The sequence below is a fragment of the Pollachius pollachius genome (assembly GCF_949987615.1).
Source record: "Pollachius pollachius genome assembly, chromosome: 14".
Taxonomy (NCBI): domain Eukaryota; kingdom Metazoa; phylum Chordata; class Actinopteri; order Gadiformes; family Gadidae; genus Pollachius; species Pollachius pollachius.
The window spans coordinates 20,696,712-20,706,964 of NC_136947.1; the positions used below are offsets into that span (position 1 = coordinate 20,696,712).

A 10,253-nucleotide genomic window follows, 5' to 3' on the forward strand; every position below is an offset into this window, starting at 1 on the left:
TTTTGAAAATTATATCAACATATTGATTTTGTGTTATACTCTGCCATAAAATATAATAATAATAACAAATGTAATAACAATAATAATAAGACACAATAAATGCACCATGTAACACTTTAAGGAACTTATTTATTTATACTTTTTGTCTTACTTAATTGTCTTACTAATTGTCAAAATGAGGATACAGGACACAAGTCACTTTATTGTGGTGTTTTTGCTTTCCTAGGTTTTCACATGGTTTGAATTGCTTGTGACGTTGTGTGTATTCAGCAGCTCAGCTGAAGCAAACCATGTTGCCTTCAGTGTTAAGCGTTAAGAACCGCAGCCTTTTTTACAACGCCCACAAGGGGGCTACAGCGCCACCCGCTGTAAAAATGAACGAAATGAACGAAATGACTCAAAAAAAGATTCGTTAAATTTACTGACCGAGAGTTAAAGATCCGATTCAGTAAAAAGAATCGAACTTCCCAACACTACACCTCAGCCCGTTCTGCCTGGTCCAGAGCTGCATCGAGGGTCTGGTTCTCGGTGAGGCGGACATGCTGCCCCAGACACTCCGGCTGCAGTCCCCGCAGGAAGGCGTGGAGCGCCAGGGCCTCCCGTGCAGCCGCAGAGAATTCCGGGTAGCTGCGTCGGGTCAAGAGCTGGACGTCAGCGGCGTAGACCCCCAGGCTCTCCTTCTCCTTGCGGCGGTGAGAAGCCAGCAACTGCCGGCTCTGGTCGCCGAAGACCCATTCACCCAAGCGCCTCTCCAGTGCTCTGATCAGAGCCTGATCTCGCTGGTCCGCTTGGTCCAGGTCGAGCAGCACGCGTGCTGCCGTCCCCTCCAACGCCAGAGCAAGGTGGACAACCGCCTCCTCGGCCCCCCAGCCGTTGTGCCACTCTGCAAGCCGGAACTGGGCCAGGTATGGCTCCAGCTGCGTTACCCCGGAGAACTTCGGCAGCCTAACCGCTGTCCTTGCCACCAGGGGGCGGTGGGCAGCTGCTGGTTCTCCGGCCCTTCCGGTCGTGGCCACGGGGGGGCGCTGCGCTCCCATAACGCAGGGTGCGTCCTTCTCCATGGGCTCGACCGTCGATCTCGAGTTCCTCACCGCGTGCGCAGGCCAATCCCACTTCTGACACTAATGCGGCGAGCAGCACGGGAGTACGAGACGGGAGCCCAGGTTAACAGGTTACGCAACTCTCGTGCCCTATACACCGCACGACTCCGAGAGTTGCCTTTATTGAACGACCCCGAACATAACAGAAACACGGCACACCTGACCAACACACACAACACTCTCACTAATGGTTCCGATCACACTACACATCACACAACAATGGAACAACACACAATTAACACACAACCAATAAAAAACCCAAACCCGTTAACCCCACTTAACCGAAAAACAAAACAAGTTGACAAAAGGCAGTATGTTGACCTAGTAACAAATATTGTGTGATTTAATGACAAGCTTATTGATGACAGGAAATGAGATATTAGTGATGATGATGACTTGTTTTGGTAAGCTTCTATTTTAAAAGTCTCTCTCTTTCTCCCCCTCCCTGTGTGTGTGTGTGTGTGTGTGTGTGTGTGTGTGTGTGTGTGTGTGTGTGTCTCTGCAGGTTTTCTTGAGGTGATTTTGTAGCTGGAATTGCTCCCGAATAAGGTCCATGCTGATAAGAAAGGAAGGCACACTGAGACTGACTGTTCTAAATAAGTTTTTATTCTGAAATGCACACAGGATATCCCAAATTATACTGTAGGGGTTAGAGAACCCCAGGGATTGTGTGTTAGTTACAATGTTTCTTAAGGTTTTCTCAAGTTGTGCCAGGTTTTGCCTAATTTGTTTTTTCAAATGTGTTTATACTGGATGCAACTGTAGAGATGCAACCTGGTCATTAAAATGATTACAAATGGGATTTTTTTCTGTTTTGTAAAAAATGTTTCCTTTGGCGGCCCTCAGTGAAAATTTGGGTTCCTAAATTGGCCCTCAACTGTCAAAACTTTGAGAACCCCTGTTCTAGACCCTGATTTGAATTTTATATCTCACATCAGTAATGTAACGAAAACACTTTCTAACACCTTAGAAATATGTGCACTGAACAAGACCAGAAATAGATCACACATCTCACCTGTCTTAAAGTCCCTTCATTGGTTGCATGTCAGATTTAGAAAAGATTAAAAAAAATATATATTAGTACAAAACTCTCAATGGATTTGTGCCCGAATACCTATCAGACATGTTTCTAGTGTATACCCCCTAAATCCCAAAGGTCCTCTGGCACTGGCCTTTTAGCTGTTCCCTGGGTGAGGAAAGGGACCTACAGGGAGGCGGTTTTTAGTGTTTAGGGTCCGCTCCTCTGGAACAGCCACCCACAGGATCTGAGGACATCACAATCTGTAACCACGTTGAAAAGTAACCTTAAGACACACCTATTTCGCTCAGCATTCCCTTGAATCCATTTCTATTGTTAGTTATATATTTACTAATATTTTTAATTACCTCCCTCTTCACTCATCTCTGTCCTACAGTGTCTCTAAATATATATAAAATCTTTTTTATAATATGGTTTTACTTATATTATCATTTATTTTCACTGTACTATTGTATTAGAATTGTACTGCTGTATTTTTTTTACTGTACAGTTAAGCACCTTTTATTGCAACTTGGCACGAAAGGTGCTATATAAAGTTTGTATTGTTTTGTATTTGTCAGACACAATTGGCTTCACACGTTAAATAATTGTTAAGATTGAGATTTTTCTGTTTGAAATGTTTTTTCATACTTAAAATTAAGCATCTTACCATATCTTTGTATAATTTTTTTGTTCATTGTATGTAACTACCCAAATATGTATGTGCCAATACTTGAAATACCTTGCCAACCAATGTTTACTTTGTCCTGTACATTAACATTTACTTTTAGGACATTTAACAGACGCTGTATTTTCTATCATTGCAATAAAAATATGATATTGACTCTTTCGCCCATTGAAATTGTGGTTGGGTGCAAGCAAGGATGTTGCAACGGGCAAACAAGGTTAAGAAAGGTTAAAAGCCACATAAGCTTACAAATACATTTTATTTTCTACAAACAGGAGCCGAAGACCGAAGATTGTTCTGGTGAAATAACCTTTTGTAGCCTTTTGTCAGCAGAAAAAAAGTCACGACTGGTGAGTAATGAGTGACTTTGTTCATCATGTCATAATTTAGAGACGTCTTATGCAATATATATAAATAATATAGACACATCTTTATATTTATGAAAAATTCTGCTATGATACACCTTTGTCGGATTATGAATGTGTGTATGAATGAGAGGCAATAATTGTAAAGCCCTTTGAGTGGCCACTTCTCTAAAAAGCGCTATATAAATGCAGTCACTATCATTATCCATTACCCAGTATTGACAGCTATAGACAGCTACTGGTTAATAATTTACTGACAGTTTGGCTATGGGCAGGAAATAGACAAAACAGGAAGTAATGCAACAGCTTCACAGCCGCATGTTTAGATTTAGTTCTCCAACATACGTCCCCCTCAAGGGTTTTTCAGTGCTCTTTTGAATTTGTTGTTGAAATGAACAAAAGTTTATTCATGCCGACAATGGACAAGTTACTATTTAAAGAAATGATTGTTTAAATCCCATACAAACATAACACCTTGAACACGCTTCCTTATTCATAAATACAGGAGCCAACAAACGAAGGCCAGAGAACAAAAACACCTAAGCACTTTAGTTTAAGTGTTGAATAAACACCAATCTAAAATAACACATGCACAGCATTGTTTTGCTAGAAACACCTGTTGATTATTATAATCCGCCATCAGCAGCCTCTTTATGCTGTATGATTGAGCTATTTCCCGCTAACAACACAGAATGTATTTTCACCTTCAGAGCTGTAGTCACCCAGTAGGTAATACTCACAGAAAGTATCCCTATTTCATTGTGGACAAAGTAATGTTTACACCCTTGTATGTCCTACTTTTCTCCTCTTGTTGTAAAGAAAAAAAAGCCTACTCAACAGTTTATTTTTGAAACAAACAAATGCACACACGTGACCACAAAAATGCAGACTTGCACACACTAAATGGAGTTGTCAGGCAAAGGCTCCCTTGCATGGATATGTGTTGAAAAAGTAAGGTCTACAAAGGAGAGCCAGTTTGGCTGCCGTGCAATACATCCTCCCTAGAAACCCAGAGGTCCTCTGCTTAACCAGGGGGTCTGTCACTATCTTCCACAGATCATAGATGTCCTCTATGTGACCATGGGACGTCATCATTTGATCGTAGATGCACACGTGATAGGGTGCCTTGCCTTCCCCTGAGAAGTACACATGTTCCTGTGGGGAAACGCCCATGGAGTGGGCGCATATCCCCATGAACACGTCATCTATGTAGATGGTGGCATTGAGTTTGAGAGTGGCCTGATAGATCTTCTCCGCCACATCCCTGGAGACCACATACCCGGCCCCGGCTGTGTAGTCTGGGTAGGTGGGCCACGGGTACATCTCGTAGGGCACATAGTACTTGCTATCCTTGTCTCGAATCGGCGGGGCCCCCCGGTGCACGCGGCCGATCCAAAAGTCTTTGACCTCTTTTCTTGCCTTGTCCTGCAGGTAGCCTACCAGGTTGGGCATGTGGACGAAGATGTCGTCGTCGGCAGTCATGACAAACCGGGCATGGGCGCAGCGGGTGTGCGCCCAGTGAAACTGCTGGATGAGCTTCAGGGTCAGATTGTGAAATGTGTCTACGAAGTCTTGCTGGATCAAATCTCCATTGAGTCTGTTCTCTTTGACGAGCTTGTCCTGGACGATGGCTTTGTGGCTTTTGGTCGTGGAAGACCCCGCTTCTTTGGTCCCAAAAGGCCCTCCTGGGGAGGTCCCGGGGGCCCCTAGCACAAAGACCACCTTCACATCTGCCCCGAGGGTTTGGAAGATGTAGCTCTCGTTGCCCCAGGTGGAACGGATTGCCTTCCGCCTCTTGGTGTTCTCCGGAGAGGTTTTGACAAACAGCAGGAGGAGGACATCCTGGTTTGTGCACTTATCCTGGTGGTCCAGCAGGTAGCGGTAGTTACTGAAGCTCAGAGCCTCCTCCTGGGGAATGGTGAAGCTGTCTTTGATGAAGGCGAAACGGTTGTCCAGGAAGCGGTAGGAGTAGGACTTGACATGGCTCACCACACTTTGGTCCAGCTGTTCCCAGCAGACCATCATGAGGGATAGCACCAGGCACATGGTCAACAATTGCATGCGCTGGCACCTGCGCATCTTACGAAAGTTCATGAACATCCTGGAATATTTTGGGCTTTCCTCTCACTCACTCTGCAAAGGTCTTGTCAGGTCCTGGAGGCAGCGTTAGGGATGATGACCCCGATGACGCGTGAATGGCGGCGTGTGCGTAGCCGCTGGTGGTGAATCGGCCTGCTCTCTGAGTATTCCATCATAAGTTTGGCACATGCGGCAGGAGATTGTTGTTGGTTTGCACTCCGATGGGGGTGTATCTTGAATCAATTAGCCTCTGTTTCCATGGCTCTGAAATTGAATACAGAGTGCATGTTTAGTGGGGATTAAATTTAAAAGTGGAAACAGCTATATCTTATCTGGCTGTATCAATAGCCAGATAAGCCACACTTCAACTGTCATAGGGGAAGTGACTTCAAATCAGTCATTTGAATTCATCTCACCAATTCAATTAATAGTTAATCGATAAAGGATGAAAACTATTTCAACACAACTTCATAAAAAGGTACATTAGTGAATCAACCGTACCGATAACAATAATTCCAACAAATCAGCTTAACAGAGTAGGGGTTAAACAATGAGACCCGAGACCCGCCACTCGTAGGGCGTAACACCGTGACACAGCGGCAGCATAAGCTGAGAGAGCCAAAAGTCAGGGGGAGCAGTGAATGCAACAGCCAACACAGCAGGGGCAGGCCATAATAGAGGGCTTTAAGGTACGCAGCCCATGAAATCGCTGAGAGCTATGGAAAGCTTTTGGACTCAATGGAGGATGGCAGAATGGCAGAATAGCTCCGGGGGCCACAATACAAAATGAGAATAGCCTGCTTCCGCCCAGGCCCTAGGCTAAAAACTAGGGGGGGGTGGACCTGGTGCCTAGGACTCCCAGCGCACCCTGAGTGGCTTGGCACTAATGGGGTCATTGGCTTAGAATGTCTCTTTCTCTCTTTCTGTCTTTTTCCATCCTATTCCCCCTCCTCTCTCCATCTCTCTCTCTATCTCTTTTTTCTGTATCCAGCCCTCCATTGCTCTCTGCTCTGCTTCGTAATGAGATCAAGATAGGTTGCCTACTAACCTTTGCTTCACATCATCACTCATAAGCAGAGTAGTCCACAGTCGGCCCCGCTGTAGGTTGACATCACTCATTTGGTCTCACAAACGATGACACTCTTGCACAATACTGCTGATATACACTTACGATAGACCAACCATCGACATCGGTCAGACTGGGACCAAAGCGGTGTGGATGTTCTTATCTTTGACCAGTGTGGATCTCAGAAGCTGTAAATGGGTGTATAGGTGACATGGTAGATAACAGCTGACTATACTATTGGATAGTCAAGACACCTCAGTGCTACATGCTCCAATACATGCAGAGTATATGGTGATTCCATCAATGCTGTCCTTCACGATGAGCAGACTGTTGTTCAGACAATATTCATCATGGTACGGATATTAAGTGGTAGTACGAAAGCAAATTGTAAAGCACTTAAAATTTTTTAATAATTAACAGCATGAGTTAAAAAGTGTCTTGCACTTTACGTTGGAGCTTGAGTAAACAATGATCTAGTTTGTTTACTTTGCCTACAAGAGAAGATAGGGATGACGAGGTTGGTTGGTTAGCCACCATACCATGCCACCACACCATGTTGATCCTATACCATTTTCATGTTAACTCGTTGGATCAGCCTGGGTTGGAGGCCAAGGTTGAAGTCCATTTTGAAGGGTGTACGTTTTTAGAGCTGTTTGGGCAATTCGTTTAAGGGGAAAAGATGGTGATCGCATCACCTCACGAAACAGGTGGTCACGGTCAACCGACACCAATGTTAAACAATGTCATTTGACTCTCCCTTGTTCTACTCTGAAGCGCAACACTTTCCATAGGGTCAAATGTTTCATCTTTAACGCTTCACCGCTGATGACGCGAAGTAGGTAATATACATTTCTGAAAATGTGACCCTGATATTCTCTTGAAGGAAGTACCTCCTGACTGTGACTCACCGAGAGACAGGCTACTTTCAACACTGAACTTCAACTTAACATCCGCTTCGGTTGAAGCACACGTAGAACTGAACAGAATTTAGCGCTATACTATAATTTCTTCTTTCCGATTGGGTCACAATTTAAAAGGTTTCCTTGTACAAAGAGTACAGGCTATATGGTCCCACAAACTTGTTGGAGCAGTCCCATTACTTTTAAACTAACACAATGCCACCAACCTGAAAAGCCTTCTCGTGGATCTTGTTCCAATCCCCCATCCCTTCCTAGCCTATTAAAGTAAAGAGGAACGATCCCTACTCGCATTGCATTTTTCCAAAGTCACAAGTCAACTTGTATAACTAGGCGGGCGAGACTGGAGAACGGAGAGCGGGGAGCGGAGAGATAGGAAAGGAGAAAGGAGAGAGGAAAGAGAGGAGAGGAGAGAGGGGGGTTTAGACTTCCATCACTCACCGTTAACGCCTGTTGTCTGCGGTCCGGGGATCCGAGCGTCAGGGAGAGGAGAGCCTGTGGGATCAACGGTCTTCTTAGTCTTCATCCAATCTGCGGTCTTGATGAGGCGGAGGTCAGATATCAATTATTCCTTGTGTGTCTGTAAAGAAATGGCAAGTTTGTGCGTGGTTTCGAAAGTTTTTGTGCAAGTGTAGGCCTACTTTCAGTGCCCTGAGTTTGCGTATGGGCATATGTGTATGCGTTGGGAATGAGAACTTGCTTCCGAATGACTTTTCTCTGTGTCTCTCTCTCTCTCTCTCTCTCTCGCTCTCTCTCTCTCTCTCTCTCTCTCTCTCTCTCTCTCTCTCTCTCTCTGTCTGTCTCTCTCTGTCTTTCTCGTCAGGGAGGGAGGAGGAAGCAGGGGCGTGGAAAGGGAAGGGACTGAGTTGCTCATTGTTAAAACACCTGACCTGATTATACTATTCCTGAAATATGGAAACACGTTGGCCGGTTGGTTAACCCCAGCGGTATCACTTTAAGTTTCACCCTGTCGGCTTTGAGATGAAACTAGTAGTTTTGACCGCCCTTCCTTTTCGCACTTATTAGGTGTGCATGCAGCTCTTAAATATTGTTCTTCTTAAGTTTTGTTCTTTCTTTCTTTCTTTCTTTATTATTCTACATATTTTGGGACCTATCTCCTTCCTCAAAATTTCACCTAGAGACTCCATTCCAATCTTAAAATGTTCTTATTCGACTTCATTTAAGAATGCTTGATTCTCATTGGCTGGGAGGAGGGCATTAACCCGGCAGGTTTCCCTCTAACTTTTCGGTTCTACTTGCTGCTAACTGAGCACAGCGTCATCAAATAGTGGCGAGGTCACGCCCTTTCCGGTAGAGCCCATGGGACCTATGAGATCGAAAAGTATGAATGGGTTTCAATGGAGAGAAAGATATTATCTTCTGGTCCCAGTCTTTATATGCCCCGGATTACACATATGTTGTTTGTGGATTTAAATGATATTTTTTTTATGCCAAGAGTTTGACCGTTTATTGTGCAATTGTTCAGTTAAAGGCTGTATAGGAAACACAACGAGAAAGACTACACGTCTCGTATGTGCCGTCACGCTCCCTGCGACTGGCGTGGACAAGACCGACATCTCCCCATCGGCATAACTGAAACTCTCCACATGCCCCAACTTATAATGGTTTTCACCTCTTTTGATGCTTTTATCCTCCCCTTGGAAAAAAACTAACATTATCAAACATCTTCACGAAAATGTTTAGTTTTCTTTGCATGAAAAAATATAATTTAAATCCACAAACAACATATGTGTAATCCAGGGCATATAAAGACTGGGACCAGACAATAATTACTTTCTTTCCATTGAAACCCATTCATATTTTTCGATCTCATAGGTCCCATGGGCTCTACCGGAAAGGGCGTGTCTTGGCCACTTTATATGGACACCTGCAAGTAGTCCCAGTCAAATTGTCTGTTCAGCCTTCAAAACGAGAGCTGGTAACTTGTGAAAAATACATTAAACTGTAATCAGAAAATGTGGTTATATGCTATAAACCAGGGGTGTCAACCTAATTTTGGTTCAGGGGCCACATACAGCCCATCTGATCTCAAGTGGGCCGGACCAGTAAAATTATGGCAAAATAACCTAAGTCAGCTCCAAATCTTTAGCTTTGTTTTTCAGTACTCTGCTTTATCATTCAGCCTACATTTGTAGGCTACATAATCACGGATCACAAGGATCTATATTAGCACAACACATTTATTACATTATACACATTATATAGAGTTGAGTGAATACATTTTTACATCTGAACACCTGAACCAACTCACCACACTAAACAAACTCAGGTGGGAGCTATGAAGAAAGCTATCATACTGCCTTGAAAATGTAAATGTTCACATATAAATAAAATAAACAAACAAAGTTATAGCAGCGCATGAGCAATGAGATTAGGCTACATCAGATCAAACTTTTTTGTAGGCTACTGAAGCTGAGAATGATATACTGCAAAATGTTCATTGTCTTTTAACATGAAACCTGAGTAAACTTATTTTCAAAGATCTGTATTCATCAGAGTGCAAACATTTCTGAAAGATCATCACAAGAATTAGGCCCAGGCCTACTTGCTGATTAACTCTTTTTTTTCTCACTGCAGTCTATTTGCTACTGCTCCTGAAACTTGGCATCTTTTAGCCTTTACGAGTGCATCAATATCAGGTGTCAAATCCTGAGTAGCAGCACATTTCACAACGTCATTCAAGTTTTTTTTTGTTAACCTTGAGCAGTGCTTTGTTTTATTTAGGTTCATTACAGAGAACACCTGTTCACAAAGTAGTCCCAAACATGGATAAAACCTTTGCAGCCAGGGTTGTTAATTTGGGGTACCCTGGCAAGAGATATTGACAAAATGTGCCCAAGCCCACCGACGCAAATGTCTCCTTCATATTGGTATCACACTGCAAGTCTATTATCTCGAGTTGGATGTCAACTGGCATTTTTGCGGCTCTGCAACATTTTGTTTATATTATTCAGGTGCTGTGTAATATCCACCATAAAGGCAAGATCCTGCACCCACTG

General features: G+C 43.7%; 1 protein-coding gene across 1 annotated transcript; it reads right to left on the reverse strand.

Moving 5' to 3' along the window:
• Positions 1 to 3,993: 3,993 nt before the first annotated feature.
• LOC307085927 (lactosylceramide 1,3-N-acetyl-beta-D-glucosaminyltransferase A-like) lies at positions 3,994 to 7,882 on the reverse strand. Its single transcript, XM_079750865.1, has 2 exons — positions 7,675 to 7,882; positions 3,994 to 5,514 (listed from the first exon to the last, which is right to left on the reverse strand). Exon 2 carries the CDS (start codon positions 5,269 to 5,271, stop codon positions 4,084 to 4,086), a length of 1,188 nt encoding a protein of 395 aa, XP_079606991.1. The 5' UTR covers positions 5,272 to 5,514; positions 7,675 to 7,882; the 3' UTR covers positions 3,994 to 4,083.
• Between the last annotated feature and the right edge of the window lie 2,371 nt (positions 7,883 to 10,253).